Source organism: Anguilla anguilla, chromosome 4 (assembly GCF_013347855.1).
Source record: "Anguilla anguilla isolate fAngAng1 chromosome 4, fAngAng1.pri, whole genome shotgun sequence".
NCBI classification, from domain to species: Eukaryota; Metazoa; Chordata; class Actinopteri; order Anguilliformes; family Anguillidae; genus Anguilla; species Anguilla anguilla.
This window is the reverse complement of record NC_049204.1, coordinates 37,955,597-37,974,113: the sequence shown is the minus strand read 5'-3', so window position 1 is coordinate 37,974,113 and position 18,517 is coordinate 37,955,597. Positions and strand designations below refer to the sequence as shown.

Below are 18,517 nucleotides of genomic sequence, written 5' to 3'. Positions count from 1 at the left end.
GCATCATTTTACGTGTTTTGGCCAATAACAGATTAGCATGAAAAAAATGAAGTACATTAAATTATTTTAATTTTTACAGTCTCTGATTAAATTGATATAGGAGATCCCGCCCTAAGGAGGACAGCAGGCGCCCGTCCTCCTCTGCCCCCGCCCCCCCCCCCCCCCCACCACTTCACACAGACTGCCCTTTTCCCTCTTGCCTGCCCTGCAGGTGTCACTGTTGAAGCATTTTAATAAGAATTTCAATAATAGATTTTTTTCCAAAGAAGAGATTAAAAATATTTTATAAATGATACTGAGATTTGGTAATGGTTTATTTCAACCAATTACTCTTTTTTTATATTTTGATCTCAATCTTGCCTCTCAAAAATAGAGGAGGAGCAACCTCCTCTGCCTCTATGGACCAGGCTCCTCTGATATACATGAAGGTAAAATAAAACTAACCCAATAGATATGACATTTTTTAAAAGTACACGGCCATTATATGTAGTGAGGCAATTGTATGTATTGGTGTGAAAACACCATCAGTTTTTGTACAGCCCAGAGGAATTTTGTGGTTCCCCTTTTTTTTTCTTTTTTACAAATTCATTAGAGGTTAGGTTTTAAATATTCCTAATTATGAAAAATTTTGAATGATAAGAAAATGGCTTCAGCAGTTAAAAATGACTGTGTTTGCTAATCCCTGTGAAAACAGAAGCTGTACACTCTTGCGTACAGTGCCTGTGTTATTGCTGTTCTACTGTACTGTGCAGGAGAAAGAACCTTTTGTTACAGGTCTAAGAGCCACAGATCTGTGACATTACAGGCTTAACTCCATTCCTCCAAACGCATTATTGCGTTGCATCTACTGTTCAAGGTTTTTCCACATCTCCCCCCCGCCCACAGGCAGCAAATCTATTCAAGTGAAAAACAGGAAAATTACGGCTGAAGCAAAATTGGTGGTTTGAGAGATGTTTAGTGCGTAAAAGAACACAGGAGTGAATGGCCTCTGGAATTTTTTGCATTCTCTCCAGTAAATTTTTATTGTCGTTGCCAGTGAAATAACTGTCCTTGAACATCCTGCTTCATTGTTCCCTGTTCAGCGTAATGGCACTCGCCCAGCAATGGATTTGATTGTTTATTTTTTTCCATTGACATGATTGTCCATTACCGCAGTCCCCGGAAAAGGCTGGCTCATGCTTTTCTTTCCTGACAGGGGCCTAAATTGCAGGCTTTAATGCTGTTGGGGAGGTACTGTAGGGCGGCTGGGGTCGATGTTGACATATCACATTATCTCATATGACATTCATATAACATTCTGCTAATCATTGTTAGCTGGTCAAATTGTAATGTAGGCATTGCTTAACAAAACTGGGCATTTATGAAAATGCTGTAGAGAGGTCCATTCTGCAGTTCTATTCCCTGTACAAACTGCTCAGTGAAATGTGGGTCCACAGGCTGCAGCGGGATGCTGCTGCGGGATGACTGAAATGTGCCGTGTTTGTGTTTCGCAGAACGCCATGATGACCTTTGAGGAGGAGAAGATGCAAACCGCCTGCGAGGACCTGCGGGCCACGGAGAAGCTTTGTGAGAGCGACAACGCTGGGGTCATCGAGACCATCAAGAACAAGATCAAAAAGAACGTGAGTGCCTGGGCAGGGGGCCATTTCCCTTTTCTGACTGGGAACTGTGGGGTCTCACGTCTCAGAGACGACAAAGGGACAGTTGAATCTGAAGTCTTTAAAAAAAAATAAAAGTAAAAAATAAAAACCTTTGTTGTTTCCAGTCCGGTTCTCATAAGGCCCTGTAATCCTTTTGACTCTTTCTGTGTGTTTTTGTCGTGACGGCACAGACTATGTGATAAGTGCTTAGAGCTGTGGTTGTAGCATAATGCATCCCCCTTTCCACCTCACTGTAAGTCCTGGCGTTCGTGCATGAGCGTTTGTTTATGGAAAGCATGCAAATTGAAAGCAGGCGCCTGCGGCAATTTAGTTGAACGCTGCCGGATGGCGCCTTTGTTGAACGGCACCCAGCTGCTCTGTCTGAATGTCCTGTACCCACGATGCTGTGCGTTTCTCTCTCTCTCTGACTCCTCAGGTGGACTCCCCGAGGCCTGGCGTGACAGTTGTGGATCGCCTGCAGAGACAGATCATCGTAGCGGACTGTCAGGTATACCTGGCCGTGCTCTCCTTCGTCAAGCAGGAGCTCTCAGGTGCGTCTCTGCTCTACACCAATACCCTCCTGAGTTTTCTTTTTTCTTTAGTATTGAACACAAATGATTATAAGGTTTCTCATCAGAGGAGTGACCAAAGCTTTGAGTTCAATTTACTGAAAAGGAAAGTGATTACTTTGAACCGTTTTAGTAGTGCAACTGAACAGTTAAGCATGATTAATAAAATGCATATTTATAATTAAAAATATATATGCTTTTAATGATGGCAGGTCCTTTGTTTCCTTTTGGCTCTGAACCACTCCAGCGTACATCAAAGGCGGCTGGATCCTGCGCAAGGCTTGGAAGATGTATAACAAGTGCCACAGCGATATTGTCCTGCTGCAGGAGGCGTACCAGAGGCGGGCTTCCCAAGAAGCTCCGCCTCCTGGCCCCGTGAATGACAACGCATCCCCGAGGGAGGAGGTGACGGCCGAGGCCCTAGGACGCCTCAAGGGCTCGGTCAGCTTTGGCTACGGCCTCTTCCACCTGTGCATCTCCATGGTGCCGCCGCACCTGCTGAAGATAATTAACCTGCTGGGTTTCCCCGGCGACCGGCACGAGGGTCTCTCCTCCCTCACGTATGCCAGTGAAAGCAAGGACATGAAGGCCCCCCTAGCTACGTGAGTAGGTGCGCCAGAGGGAAATGAGGGTTTTTCCACAGAAATTCAGGTTCTTTCCCTTTCATAATTAATTCTTGCATAAAAACGTGGGGCGGTGGGGATTACGTATGTAAGATATAAACCATGATATGCTGTGCATATACAAGAATATACACACAACTGGGTGGTGATCCGTTTACCACCCTGAAGTGCCATATATTCTTGTGTATATACTGGCATGGAATGGTTTATATCTCTTATACTGTGGCTACAACTAAAATTCATGGAAAACATATTATAAATTGTATTATAAAAACATTTTACATGTTTATTATTGCCAATAACCAAATATAATGCACACCAGTCAACCACTCAGAATTTAGTATTTATCCAAGCCTCGGTATAAATGTAATAATTATAGAATTTTTCCCTTTTTATAGTCAATTTGTGAGTAATAAGGTGAGGGGAATGGTTTCTTATTTAACAGTGTAATTGTGCTTTTTTAAAATTAAAACAGTAAGATATGAAGTTCAGGACTTCACTAGCCCATTCCATAACTTTATTACATCCAGTTCTAATACTCCCAGACAATGGAGTATGCAGTTGAACTAGCTCAACTGCCCCATTTTTAGCTTTTGGGTGAATTAACTTGGAATGCAGTAGCAGGCCTAGAGCGCCCTGTGACTGTCAGATCTAAGAATAGAGATGAGCTTGGGGGTTGCTAACTGAATATCCAGGGCTTAAAAGCCAAGAGACTTTAAACCTTCAAAAGAACTAAAAATCATTGCTGATGTAGATCTGTGACTACCAAACATTGTAATGCCAAGGTTTCTTAAAATGGCCTCCCTCTTTCTAAGGATCTACCAAATTAAATAATTGATGACTTTTCACACAGTTGGTGACTCGCACGCATACGTGGAAGTATCTCCAAAATGTGATTTTATATGCTGTAGATTGATATCATACATTGAGTACAAAATTGTCATGAATGGCAATGTTCATAATATAACCAAGGATGGTTATTTCAGACACAATTCATTTTATTAATGTGTGTACTTCATTCTATTTTGCTGAGAATATCAGATCCAGATTAAGTTCCTTTTTTAAAGCACGTCCAATACCCTCCTGATGGGTATTTTATGAAAATTGTATCACATTTGAATGTCTACAGCACATTTTAGCAGAACATTCAGTTGAACGTGCATGTAACAGTAGTGTACAATGTATAGCAATCAGATGCACTCTGGTGGTAGAATATGGCAACTGCATCCATGTGATGCATACAGATGGGGAGAGTCTACAGATTAGATTCAGGGAAAACCAGAAGACTTTGCATCTTTCCTCCCCTGCTATATGTTTCTGCATGTCCTGTGAGCCCTCTGATTGGTGGCGGGGGAGGTGAGTTCCCACTCATCACTAAAGCACTTTGAGCATTTAGAAAAGTGCTATATAAATGCAGTGATTCATTCATTCTGATGGTGACGGTCCTTACTCCCTTCCTTGACTCCTCCCCTTTTCATCTTTCCTTCCGTCTTATCCCCCACCTTCATTTCATACCTCCCTATGCCTCCCTCTGCAATTCTTGCACGTTCTCACCCTTTCTCCCTCCCTCCCCCTCTCTTCCCTCTCTCTTTTTCTCCCTCCCTCCCCCTCTCTTCCCCCTTTCTTTTTCTCCCTCCCTCTCTCTCTTTCCCTCTCTCTTTCTCTCTTTCTACCTCCCTCCCCCCCTTTCTCTTTCAGGCTGGCCCTGCTGTGGTACCACACGGTGGTTCTCCCCTTCTTTGCGCTGGATGGCTCTGACACACAGGGAGGTCTGCTGGAGGCCAAATCCATCCTGCAGAGAAAGGAGGCAGAGTACCCGCACTCGTCCCTCTTCATGTTCTTCAAAGGCAGGATCCAGAGGTTAGAGGTGTGTGTGCTGTCACTGCCACTGGGGAACTGACCCACACCTATCCCGACTCATACACTTACTGCCTCTGCCACAGGGGAACTGACCCACACCTATCCTGACTCATACACATACTGCCTCTGACACAGCGGAACTGACCCACACCTATCCTGCCTCATACACATACTGCCTCTGACACAGCGGAACTGACCCGCACCTATCCTGCCTCATACATATACTGCCTCTGACACAGCGGAACTGACCTGCACCTATCCTGCCTCATACACATACTGCCTCTGACACAGCGGAACTGACCCGCACCTATCCTGCCTCATACACATACTGCCTCTGACACAGCGGAACTGACCTGAACCTATCCTGACTCATACACATACTGCCTCTGACACAGGGGAACTGACCCGCACCTATCCTGCCTCATACACATACTGCCTCTGACACAGGGGAACTGACCCGCACCTATCCTGCCTCATACACATACTGCCTCTGACACAGCAGAACTGACCCACACCTATCCTGCCTCATACACATACTGCCTCTGCCATAGGGGAACTGACCCGCACCTAGAGATTGTTTTACCACAGTTTCAGCAAAGACCTGAAGGTCAAAAATTGTATATGTAATTTTGGCAAACATTATGAATCTGTGTATATGTAGCATGCACACCATGACAACATGACCTTGCACAGCCAGGTGTGTTTATGGGGACCCAGCTTCAGATAATATTAATTAATATTAAGAGGGGGCTGAGATATACTGTACATACAATAAATCAATTTTCCATTATTGAGTCAGCTGAATAGGGCTTACTGAACATTTCACTTTTTCCCAATTTTTTTGACTCTTTAAGAGGATTTTTCTCTAATTGTAACTTTGGCATCCAATGTGGGGCTGAAAACATCAAATCCCCTCCCTAATTTTCTGTAACCACAGCCCCTCACTGTGTGCAAACCCCACTGTGGATTTGAGAGAGCGTAAACATCCACAGTTCTCCGAAGAAGCACGTGGTGTAGCTAGCTGCTTCTTTTCACATTGTGGACTACAGCTAAGCTTGCTTAGAGTGGAGTAGGAGGAAGACCTTTCATATGCTGCTTTCAACACAATCTATGAGATCTAAGAGCAAGCTTTAGCCAGTGTATAATTTAATGGTACAGTAAGTGTATTGCTGATTCCATGTTTTTATTTTCACATTCTGGACGTAAATGTATTATTGAATTATTTGTGATGTGATATAAATGTATGTCAGAAAGGTGTATGTAAAGGTCAAGATGGTAAAAATGGGCCTTTTGGAGAATTGTGACTTATCTGCTCACTTTTTGTTATGTGAATTATTTGCTTATAGCTAACAAAATTCTGTATTTACTTGTAGAGAAACAAGAAGTGCTTTTGTTTACATTTTTCCCCATGATCGTCTAGTGCCAGATCAATAGTGCCTTGACTTCTTTCCATGATGCATTGGAACTTGCTACTGATCAAAGAGAAATCCAGCATGTGTGCCTCTATGAAATCGGTAGGTGGAAGATCATCATTTCAGTATTACGAACAGCATGAACCAATGGAAACTTCCAATATAAACTTTGTGACATTTTTCTGAAGCCCTGAATGTTTAATAGGTTTTATTCTAACAGTATGAAATCATACAATATGCCTTTTCTTAGCCATGCAACTTTTATCAGACGTCACTTGAAGCTGAAATTTCAATGCCAATTTCTGTGCCAGTTTTAGAATGATATAAGATTGCAATTTTACATTTCATATACTTTACAATCATTTGGCTGATGCGCTTATCCAGATCGATGAACAGTATTGGAGAACCTCAGTGTTTTTCTCAGTAATACAAAAATGCAGTATCTCCAAAAAGGCACAGAGACCCAGCTGTAGTCACTAAGGGCCAGATGTACATGCATATAACTTGCAGTGCCTGATGTGGGTATTCTGGTGCATTTGCAGTCTGCCTGAAATTACATCTCATTTATTAGCATGCTTTTTGCCTACTGTTAAAGACAAAAAGCTCATGCTCTTTCCATGTTGGGCTCAAACAATTAAATGCACAACCTTATCAATGCATTTACTCATATTTTTTACTAGTGGCACTTGCCCTCTGAGTTTTTTAAACTTCAAGCACCTATTTCAGTCATTCCCAACTGCTACGCATGAGATCCTTTGGTTAATTTGATAAATTGTTATTTTTTAAACACTCCATGATTTCTCCTTCAGTTTTCTGTGATTTTAACAAATTTTCCATGACTGCTCTGTGACTTTAGCCAATATTTGCTAATCTGTGTTGTTTGGTGATTTCTTGCTCAAGTTGTTGAAAAAGCGTTGTTGCAAAGATTCTCTCAGTGCACTGTAAAAAATGTATTCTTACAGTAAAATGTTTGAAAAAATTTACAGTAATGTTGAATCACGGTAATAACTAAATATGTAATGGCCATCCCATAAATAGCAGGATTTCATTGTTTTTTCCTTCACTAAATGGTTTTTCATTGGTGGTAGTCTTTTGATCATTTCCTTATGCCATGTTTTTACGATGTGCATCTTCAAGGCCTATACCTGTGCCTCAGTCTTGCTTGCATCTCGATTCACTGTATATCTGCTCTTTAGAGACAGAGAAATTTCACACAAGTTGACGCTTGTTAATTGTGTGAACGTTAGTAAATACAACAGGATACATAATCAGCCATACTTAGTGTATAATACTCTATCTCAGCCTGTTATTTACGTGATCCTCAGTTAAATGCATATCTGTAAAACAGCAGGTCACCAGCAAACGTTTTTAGTATGTTTCTTCAACCAAGCATTGTTTTGTAGTAGGAAGGACCCCCATTAAAAAGCCTTTTGTCTGTACTTTCAGGGTGGTGCAGCATGATTGAAATGAACTTCGAAGATGCGTACAAGTCCTTTGAGAGACTAAAGGACGAGTCACGGTGGTCCCAGTGCTACTATGCCTACCTGACCGGAGGTTAGCATGACTGCCCCCGGTGGGCTGGGGGTCTGTTTTCCTTTCTGGACCTTATAACATCCCATGTTCGTGCAGGATTCTCCCATACTCACACCAAAAATTAGACTGAGGGAAGGAACTAATTTATCCACTTTATGTGAAGTGCAATTTACTTATGTTGCTCCATTTATTTCAATTTCATTATACTGGAAAATGTTTTAAATGGATCAAGCGCAGAGAGGGGGCTTGTGTACTGTGGGTTTCCTGTACTGCAGAAAGGGTAAATATAAACCAGTTGTAAAAAGGGAAAAAGGTTTATCTAGGAAAGATATGTGAAATGTAAGTGAGAAAGCAGACTAGATGACAGTGGTGGAAGATTACAGGAAAGAAAGATGCAAGGAAATAGTGGGGATTTGGTGTGTGTGTGTGTTCATGTGTTTAAAGGATGTGAGAATGGTATTTCTTCTGAGAGTGTGGTATTTTATCACTGAACATTAAAGCACTGATGGCCCTTTAAGGTATGCAAGCTATAGTTTTCAGTGTAGTTTTAAACCCACCAGTGGAAATACTCAAAAAAAACTCTACCCTCTTCCCACTCTGTTCAAAGTGTGCCAGGGAGCCACAGGAGACCTGGATGGGGCGAAGACCATCTTCAAAGACGTCCAGAAGCTCTTCAAGAGGAAGAACAACCAGATTGAACAGTTCTCTCTGAAGAAGGTGGGCTTGTGCGCTAGTTTTTCAGCTTTGCTCTGTGTCCTGAAGAGTTCTTAAAAAGTCTTTAACGGTTTAGCGTGATTTCAACATTTTGGGAAACCCCCGTCTTTTGGAATTAATGAGGTGCTAGGTGCCCGTGCCCTCTAGCAGAGAGGTGCTTTAGCCCAGTTTGTACTGCTTGACTGTCTTTCCTGTTGTGTGTGCGCGCGTGCATGTACGTGTGCATGTGTGTGGGCATGCGTGCGTGCACGTGCACATGTGCATGCACATGTGTATTTATGGCCGCACATGTATCTCTCTTTGTGTGTGGCCGTCTTTTTGTGCGTGTACATGTGCTTGTACTTTTGCATGTGTGTATGATTGGGTACATGTATGGATTGGCATCTATTTGTGTATTCAGGCAGAGAGACTACGGAAGACTTCTCCCTCAGTGGAGCTGTGTACACTGGCTGCCATTGAGGTTCTGTACCTGTGGAAGGCTTTGCCCAACTGCTCCATCTCCAAACTGCAGCTCATGAGCCAAGGTGACTTCACTGATCCTCACCACATACTATGGGGGGCCCCCAGAAAGAGCTGTACCACATTTATTTGTGTCATTCTGTGGCTTTAGTAAACGGAGATGCTGCTGCAACTGTGTGCCCGAGCCAAGTATAGTCTGTCTCTGCTTGCTGCGTAATGTAATGTGATAAAATAAGATTTATCTGTATTCAATTCATTGGCATCTAATAAAACATTAAGTAGATTTTTTTTTCTTCAGAATGGGCTTGGCTTTTATCGCCAGTCACACTTTAAAGTAGTTTTAAGTCGCCTTTTTGTGTCCTCAACACTGCCATATGTTTTTTTCAGTAACATACAGAAATCCACAAAGTTATTATGTTCCCTAAAAATAAGTTTTTGGGAATTAAATGAACCCGCGTCACTCTACAGCAATCTGTTGTGTAATACGGCACCGTGCAATCCAAGAACTCTTTCCGGAATTTAATTCTTGACATGAAACATGATTAAGGGGCATACTAGTTCTTGATTTCATGGTTTTCAGATTTGTTTTGCAGAACATTAATTTTATAGTCAGGGCTCTCACCTTGCAGCTGTGACCACCCTGAAACCTGCAAAGCAGACGGAAAAGGTTTTATGCTGATGGGGACACAAAGCAAATGATGGTCAAGCTCATTAGCAAGGACCAGAGTCAGAGGGGTGTGTACTAGGACGGAGTGTAGCACAGTGGGTAAGGAAGTGGGCTTGTAACCAAAAGGTCGCAGGTTTGATTCCCGGGTAGGACACTGCCGTTGTACCCTTGAGCAAGGTACTTAACCAAAATTGCTTCAGTATATATCCAGCTGTATAAATGGATACAATGTAAAAATGCTATGTAAAAAGTTGTGTAAGTCGCTCTGGATAAGAGCGTCTGCTAAATGCCTGTAATGTAATGTATATAATACTATACGCCTTCTGTGGAGCTGTCACTAGGTTTCCATATTAACACCTGGCACCTCCACTTTCTTACTTCTCCTTCAGTATTACAGGACGTGGATGACCCCTCACACACAGGCCTAAAAAACCTGCTTCTCGGTGCCATTCACAAATGTTTAGGAAATACAAAGGATGCCATACAGGTAATAAAAAAATGGTTTGATTTTGGCCAGATTCATACAAAAGACCAACCACTCTATTTGTATTATTTTAAATTCTGCGTATTTTAAACCTGCAAAGTTTAATTGAATCGTATATAGAACTGTGCCCTCAGGACAGTCCAATTTGGGAAACACCAATACACTGTTTGGGCACATGGTGTCACTGTCCACTTAACTGAACCACAGATTTTCAGATGTGTTTTCTTAGCTCATTTATTGTACTGAAAAGCATGGAATAATAATATTGACTTGGCATTTGGCATTTTGTGAATATTTAATATCTTTTGACTGAGCTGAAAAATATTTTTATGCATGAGGTGCTTTTTAAACTGCATTTGAATTGGAAATTCAGTATTCCCTACCACGGATTTTCCTCTCTACATCCGGGTTATTCTTGTACCCGATATGCTTATAGGGGGTTGCGCTACACTGGCATTGATGCTGTGCTGATTCTGACTGCGCTGCTTCTGACTGTGCTGATTCTGACTGCGCTGATTCCGACTGCGCTGCTACTGACTGCGCTGATTCTGACTGCACTGCTTCTGACTGTGCTGATTCTGACTGCGCTGCTTCTGACTGCGCTGCTTCTGACTGTGCTGATTCTGACCGCGCTGATTCTGACTGCGCTGCTTGTATGCAGTCTTTTCAGCTGGCGGTGAGAGACGAGGCAGGCCGACAGAGCAATTCCTACGTCCAGCCATACTCCTGCTATGAGCTGGGCTGCATCCTACTGGAGAGTCCTGAGGTGAGGCTGGCTCACCCAGAGCTGTGACACGCACTGTCAGGGGAAGGAGCCGAGTCAGTGTGTGCGGCTCTACAAATTTGTATCCAAGAGAATTTAACAAAGTTGTGTGTGGTGCATGCTTCTGTGGTGCAAATAGAATATTTAATTTGGTCATATATAAATATGCAATGACATATAATATGTATGTATATATAATACATAATTGATACAGAGTGTCATTTCTTGGATAATGACTGTGAGTTTTCCCTGTGCTATTTCTGTTTGTTCTTGCAGTCAGTGGGGAAAGGAAGAGCGCTGTTACTTCAGGCTAAGGTAAGAGTTTGTGCAGAATTATAGCTGCTGTCCTGGGTTTTGTTTCCCAATGGCAGGTCCCCAAATTGGCACCATTAAAACCTGAGATGTTAAGCCATTTGTAGGCTCTTTCTATATTTAACAAGTAGTCTGGGTTGCCCTGAGAGACGTCTTCTGGGAAATTACATGATTTTTCACAGTCAGCCACAATCAGTTGTGAGAGACTTGATTCAGATTTTAGTGAATTTGTTCTTGAGAAATGGGGCCCAGAATACACTTAAATGTGAAATCTATCCTTCAGCGGTTTTAAGATGTACACACCATTGTTTTGCATTGTTTAAATACTAACAGTTAAATATTAAAAATTAACAGTTAAATTGTTTAAATATTAAGTGGGGTTCCATGTCCAGATGGCTCTCTTTGCAGCAGTGTACTTCACGGCTTCAAATTTCATTCTGACCATGCCTGTGCTGACTGTGGGATTTCTCACCCAGGGAGGAAGGGTTTGATTTGGGAAGGTGTTCCCTGACCTCGTAGTGCAACCGCAACTTGTCTGGCCAATCGGTTGCCCACAGTGTCTCCCTCTCCCAAGCTTATAGTTGAGAAAATCTGAAGCTTGTGGAACGAAAGAAAAATTGGGAATCAAAAGCTGTTCAGTTGTTACTTACTTGTTTTGTGTGCTTTACCCAGCGGTGCTTTCATCCGGAGTTGACAGGTGCATTTCATAAAGCACAGTGCATGTGTTGTGTCACTTCCTGTCTGTGTAGATCAGAGAATACGGTCAGTTCCTGGCTGATGATCCAACACTGCTGTATTGTGTGTGTGTGTGTGTGTGTGTGTGTGTGTGTGTGTGTGTGTGTGTGTATGTTTTCTGATACAGGAGGATTATGCCGGCTATGATTTTGAGAACAGACTCCATGTGCGCATTCACTCAGCTCTGGCCTCTCTGAAGGAGGTAGTCCCACAGTGACTCTGCCGAATATCCCTGACCATGTCCTCCACCCCAAATGTGCACCACCACCCCCCCATGTCTGCACTGTGCAACAACATAACGACATACAGGGAGCCTGGCTTTATTCACCAAAGCCATCCAAACAGCAGCATAAAAACGCCCTTCACCCATTTTTGTGCTGTTTACCATATAGTTGTCTTACTTGTACTAGTATGGCATATTATATTGTTTACCACATCTTAAATCCTCTTTATGATTGGTTTCATTACATATTTCGGTAATTACTGAATCAGTTGCTTCTGTTTTAAGTTTATTAATCAGTGGCTTGGTGCAGCTGTAGAGACCAAGACACCATACATTCTTTTGTCCTGTTTCTTCTAACACGGTAATCCTCCCTGTTGTTTTGTACAACTGTAGTTATAATGTATTTCCATGAATGAAAAGAGCAGTGGTGATGTGTTCTGATTGGCTACCACCCACTCTCCTCCTTCCCCAAGCTGTACGTGAGAGTGGCAGTGGCAAATACTGAATATGGTCTTAGATGTCCTCATCATGGTTATACATTAGCTGAACTAATGCATGTATGTGGTACAAACCTCATTTGTCCTTTTTTTGCCAAATTTAACGTTGGCAATGGAAGGAGTGGACAGGAAGTGGCTTAGAAAGAGTAAAATTGAATTTAATGTCCAGCAACAAGAAGTAAAGGGCACAGGTCATGCTTTTAGAGTTTCTAGTTTTTCTCAGTTTTTTCTCATAAAGCAAAAAAGATTTAGCAATTGATTATCTGATGCTAGTATTTGTTGTGCTGTGGTAAAATATATCCATAGGTAAGTGCCAAATGTAAATCATGAGTGAGCCGTCGCTTTTGGCTCCTGAATATCTTCCCCTCTTTTTTACTATATAACCAAATTGTTCCCGCTAGCACTTTGAAAAACCCAGTATGAGGGATTAAATAGACCACTTAGCAATATCAGTGTCAATAACAGTGTAAAAAACAAACTGTTTACATAATATCTCATCACATTTTTGCGGTTTGGATGTCCAATCCATAACCTTTTTAGTTAGGTTGTGTTACATGATTGTCCTTTCCCCTAATTTTGAAGCTTCTCATGGTCTTCCCATGATCTGCCAGTTAGATAGTGAACTCAAACACCCTTATGTCGGTGCTTTAGTAAGAAGAGCAGTGATAGTCTTCTCAATCTTGTTTTGGTTTTCTGTTATTTTTGGAACCACAGTTGTGGTCTGTTTATCTGGTGAAAATGGTTTCCCAGCTTTACAGTAGATCACTCTGAGAGCAGTTGTTATTAACCCTGTAATACACCCAAAAACCCATCAGATTCCTTTGCATCGCTTCAAACTAACTGGTTTTCATTGTCTGCACCACAGTACAGTGTTTAACTTTTTATACACTAAGAAACTACGTTTTTTTCTGTTTTTTTAGAACTCATTTTACAGAATCTGGTGCAGACACAAAGCACTGGGCAGACATCCCAGTCTTTGTGTCACGCATGGAATACACCAGAGAAAATAAACATGTCTGACTTCAAACTCTCTTAATCTCTGTAAGATAAAGTTCTTTGGGGGAATATTGTCCATGGGTCACCTGTTGTTGACGTCATCAAGTATTGTCATACATCATCAAGCCATATTCTTGTAGACTGCCTGTATTTTTACCAAAACTATTCTTTCTACTCTTTTATCTGTCTCTAATGTCACAGTAGAATACATAAACCATGCAGTGTGAACAATATAATTTCATAGTTTTGACCAGGAAGGGTACTGTATTGTGGGATATACTGTATTTTAAAAAATGGCTCCTCTGCTGTTTGGTCAGTATGAAGTGTTGTAAAAAAAAAACAGTTTCAGGACTTCTCACATACTCTTATATATTAGATGATCTCCTATTCCGCTGCAGCAGGTAGTTGAAATGTGAAACAAACACTTTAAACACCAATGGCTAATACATAACTGGGCATTGATAACTCAGCTATGCATGTTCTTCATAATAATAGTATTTCCTCAGAGAATTTGTTTCTGCTGCACTTCATTTAACAGTACAGTATGAATAATGTGAATAATTGTGATTGGTTTAAACAGATTATGGAAAGTCCCTGGTAATTTTTGTGAAACATTCATCTTACAGACCATAATATGGTTAATGTCCTGAGTTTCTTACCTGAAAGATGCAAGTACAGTTCCTCAGCTTCACAATGCCACCGTACCTTTGCGTTGGATAATCTGAATTGTTTAAAATTATCCACCTGTATAAGCAGACAACAAAATCATAAGCTACACATTTTCCCCTGCAAAATGTTGTCTGTCAAGTAAAAAATAACACATAAAAAACTGGTGAGTACCTTTGCTTAACTGCAATGCCAGATCATGCCATAGGTGGTTGTTCGTGGAACCAGTCATAGAATTTCCACATGGCAACGCATCACCAATATGCCGAAATTATAGCGGGTGGTATATAATAGTTTGTACTGTAAAATAAAGTGCAGTGTTTTTCTACTGATGCTAGTCCACATGAATATTCTTCTCACTTTCAACTACTGTGCATTAACTGGAATGTTTATTGTATTCATTTTGGGGTGGGTTTGTACAGTTTGTACTGTGCACCTGTATGGCTCCATATTTATGGGGATCTTTTCTGTGTTAAATTACTATGATCCCTTTTAATCAGGTGTGGCCTCAGCTTCCTCTTTTTGTGGAGCGTAATTCATACACTTTTACTTTTTAAGGATGAATGAATATTCATTTTGGAAATTTTCTCCCCTTTCTTTTCCTGAAGACATTGTTATATTTTTGGTAAAATGTGGCTTTTCATATCAGACCATGCTGGTGAAGAGTGCTGTATGTTACCACAAAAAAAAGAAAGACAAAAAAAATAAACAGGGTATACCTTCACTGTTTTAAAAAGGCACTTGGAGGTATGGCTACTGAGCAATAAATTCAGGGTAAAAATAAAACTTCTGTGTTGGGACTGGTGTTTTCTGAGGAACACTGGTTACAGCTGCATCATTGAGAAATGTGTTAGTGTACAGCAGCATTTCCCAAACTATTTTATCATAAGCCCCCCCAAGCAAAGCAAAGGGGGCGTCGAGTCGCACGCCCCCCCCCCCCCCCGTTATTGTTATTATTATTATTATTATTATTATTACTATTATTATGGATAAAGGCCTAATAATTAATTTAAATCACTATACGTGGAACATATGACGCATGAGACATAGGGCTTACTTTCTCGTGTTTTTTAGTGACTTGGGTGGGCCCGATGCGTCGAGAAATTGTGTTATTCGGGATCATTTTCAATTGTTCGGCGCTTGCTTCACCAAGCATAGTGGAGACCATGTCAACAGCAGCTGGAAGAATGAATTCCTCAGCGATGCTGTGTGGCTTCTTACACCTAGCTACATGATACGCAACCTGGTAGGAAGCTAACAAGGCTTTGGATGGAATTGATGCGATTTTCACGAAACGACTTTGCTGACCACGATACTCTTGCAGTTGTTTGGTGAAAAACTCCAGAGGCTTGCCAACATGGTCATTATGTTTAGTTTCTAAATGTCGTCTCATTTTGTTTGGTTTTAAACTGTCTGCTGACAGAGTTTTTAAGCATAGTGCACACACAGGCCTCCCCTCTCCCCCTACCACGGTGCACGTGAACCCAAAAGCCAGGTACGAATCATCATATTTTCTCGTTTTTTGTTTCGTCGCTTCTTCCTTTCCACTTGTTGATCGTGTTGCGTTGTTTCCTTTTGTTCTTCTTTTTGGCCCTATTAAAAACTTGTCCATTCTGTTTTTCTTCCGTTCTGCTTTGCAAATGGAACTGCACCACGACGCATTTAATTTTGCCACTTGACGCAGTTTCGATATTAATTTAAATAGGTCTAATCATTCGATGGTGGTCGGAATTGACCATTGATGTCATTTTCCCACCGTTCTCCTTCTCATTGACAGTGAAAATATACCCATTCATCAAATTAGATTTGAAAATAATTGTATGACATTATGTATATAAATATTTTTTTAAATTCTATCAGTCCCAATTCTTTTGCACCCCCCGTGTATCCTTGGCGCCTACTAAGGGGGACGCACCCCACAGTTTGCGAAATGCTGGTGTACAGTTTCACTTGTTAACAAATATATTGGGTGAATGTAGCTGTTTTAGGCCTCTCAATTCAAAACCATCCTCCTTCAGTCTTACTTAAGGCTGGTATATTTGGACCTGTGTTGCAGTGTGTAACAACCTTCACCCTATTCTGTACAACTATATGGTCCTTATGCTGCTATACAGTCTATTTGGCAACATACTGTATGTAATATTGTATGGACAGCGGTACCAGTACTTAAAAATGAAAGATCATCTGTTTTTTTAAAATGATCTTGCTCTTGGTTCGATGAGATGGTGGTGGAATAGAAAGAGGTGAAGACAGCATTTTGACTGGCAAATGTATAGAATTCGTTTTTACAGGAACTGGATTTCCTGGGATAAGCAGCGGTTTCCTATAAGAGTTGTACACAAAGAATAAAGGATCAATGTTATGAATCCACCTTGCTGTTGCTTGTGTTGTCTGTGAGGCCCTCAGTCTCCTAACATTCAATAAAGTACTAAATTGACACCTGAGCCCATTTTAAGTTTTCTTAAATATTTATTGGTTGATTGATGTTCCAACTGCAGATAGGTTGGTCAGGGAGTATAATATCATTACCTGGCATCTTTTATTACTTTCTTGAAAGAACATGAACCTGAAATAACATTACTTCTGAGGTGACAGCTGCCTATTTCCAAAAGAACTTAATGACACATGAATATTTTTATCCACCCTTTCAAAAGGCATTTAACAAGGAGTCACTATGCTTCGGTGTGGGGAAAGCTAAAACAGGTGGTGGTGGTGGTGGTGGTGAAGCTCAACAGTAGCATCCAGAAAAGAGCTTTTAGAATCTTGTTACAACAGCTGCCAGAAAGCATATTTAGGTCGGACTTGAACAACGTTTCCTGAAGGGGCTTCAAGCTTGACACTGGCCTGACACATAAAAAAAGAAAAAATACTGAATACACAGTGCAAAATTTCAAACTACAATGACATCTTTGTACATGATCAGCCTCTATAGCATCCATGGCATCACCAGCAAGCATACAAAAGGGTGGAGGGAATCCAATGCCCCCAGTGCTCTGAATCAGCTAAGTGGGAAATGGCGTCAAGCTAGTTCCAAAGGGCGGTGAGTGGGTTGGCAGGGTATGGTAGTACAGTGGGTGTTTCTCGGAGACGCTTACACGTCTTACAAATAAGTTGAAATTTAATTTGCAGTGAGGACCTGGGGACTCAAAATGGGTAAGGAATGCAAGCGGTTGTGCAGTCAGTGAGATGTGGATGGGATGATTAAGGCAGTAAGATTTAGGTGATCATATGGTCAGATGATTAGCTTTCTCATATGAAATTATGTACCTTCTAAAGCACAGCTCCCCAGTCACCATGGCTGGCTATTCTATTTATTTATTTATTTTTGGTGGTCCAGAGAGATTGCCTCCTGCTCATCCTCAAGAGGACAGCCCATCACTTCTCTTGGTGTCCCAAAGAAAAAACTTAAGTGACCATAGACTCAACTCTTCATAAACATTAACTTTTGTACCTTCTGTCCTCATGTGAACATCATTTCAATAAATAATTTGGCACATTCTTATTAATTATGTGTTTGTATAGAAAGTTAATCCTTTTATGTGACTTTCACAGTGAAAACATCTTTCGTTAGATTTCTATTTGCCTCTGATACTGATTACTATGTGAGACAACACTTGTTACATTGTCTTTATGTTGGCTGTAGTTGGTACATCAAAAATGAATGAGATGTTTGCTTAAAATAATGACCAGTGTTTTGTGAATACATTATATTTGATTGCAGATTTTACCAGTGATGATTTCAGTGTTGAAAATGTGAACTTATTTTGGTTAATTGGCAAAAGAGAAGTGTGAAAATAAAAAATAGGTTGCCCAAACAGTTATTGCGCCTGTTTTTTCAAAAGGTCATAAGCCCATCAATATACTCAAGCCATCAATATTAGACCAAAATAACTTGTATGGCTGATGGATCACTGGGCTATATATTGTTTGTCAGAACCAACATTAAACCAAGAATTGTTTAAATGTCAGTTCTTCCCACAGCTGAATGGGTAAAAACATTTTGTGTGCTGTTGTACCCCTTAATATTTTATGAAGTTCATTTCACTTTGATTCTGAATGTTATGTAAAGTCCAATAAACCACTTAAGGAAATAAAAATCTGTTCATATGATAAATGCGGGAGTAAACTTCAGGGTCACGTAAGAAGAAATAAATAAGGAGCCACTGGGTTGATTTCATTTAAAAACGTGTGATCATTTAAAATTAATAGGTATTCAAAAGGCATGTTTCATCACATGTAAGAATACAATGAGATAATACAAAATTAAGATAAATAACTAGAAAAATGGTCCATGTTTTGGCATTTAGTTTCTTTGCATGAATGTGAGAAAAGAAATATATATTTGAAAATTCCAGGCCAATATA

General features: G+C 40.8%; 1 protein-coding gene across 1 annotated transcript in view; it reads left to right on the top strand.

Annotated features, from left to right (window-relative positions):
- LOC118225655 (tetratricopeptide repeat protein 39C-like) overlaps positions 1-16,593 on the top strand; it is a 36,995-nt gene extending 20,402 nt beyond the window's left edge. The window contains exons 4-15 of the mRNA XM_035414420.1: positions 1,494-1,622; positions 2,077-2,191; positions 2,457-2,811; positions 4,531-4,699; positions 6,113-6,206; positions 7,551-7,658; positions 8,245-8,354; positions 8,752-8,875; positions 9,867-9,964; positions 10,623-10,727; positions 11,001-11,039; positions 11,899-16,593. Of these exons, the coding sequence (XP_035270311.1) occupies positions 1,494-1,622; positions 2,077-2,191; positions 2,457-2,811; positions 4,531-4,699; positions 6,113-6,206; positions 7,551-7,658; positions 8,245-8,354; positions 8,752-8,875; positions 9,867-9,964; positions 10,623-10,727; positions 11,001-11,039; positions 11,899-11,988 (1,536 nt within the window). The 3' untranslated portion in view covers positions 11,989-16,593. The remainder of the gene's footprint in view (positions 1-1,493; positions 1,623-2,076; positions 2,192-2,456; positions 2,812-4,530; positions 4,700-6,112; positions 6,207-7,550; positions 7,659-8,244; positions 8,355-8,751; positions 8,876-9,866; positions 9,965-10,622; positions 10,728-11,000; positions 11,040-11,898) is intronic.
- Positions 16,594-18,517: the final 1,924 nt, after the last annotated feature.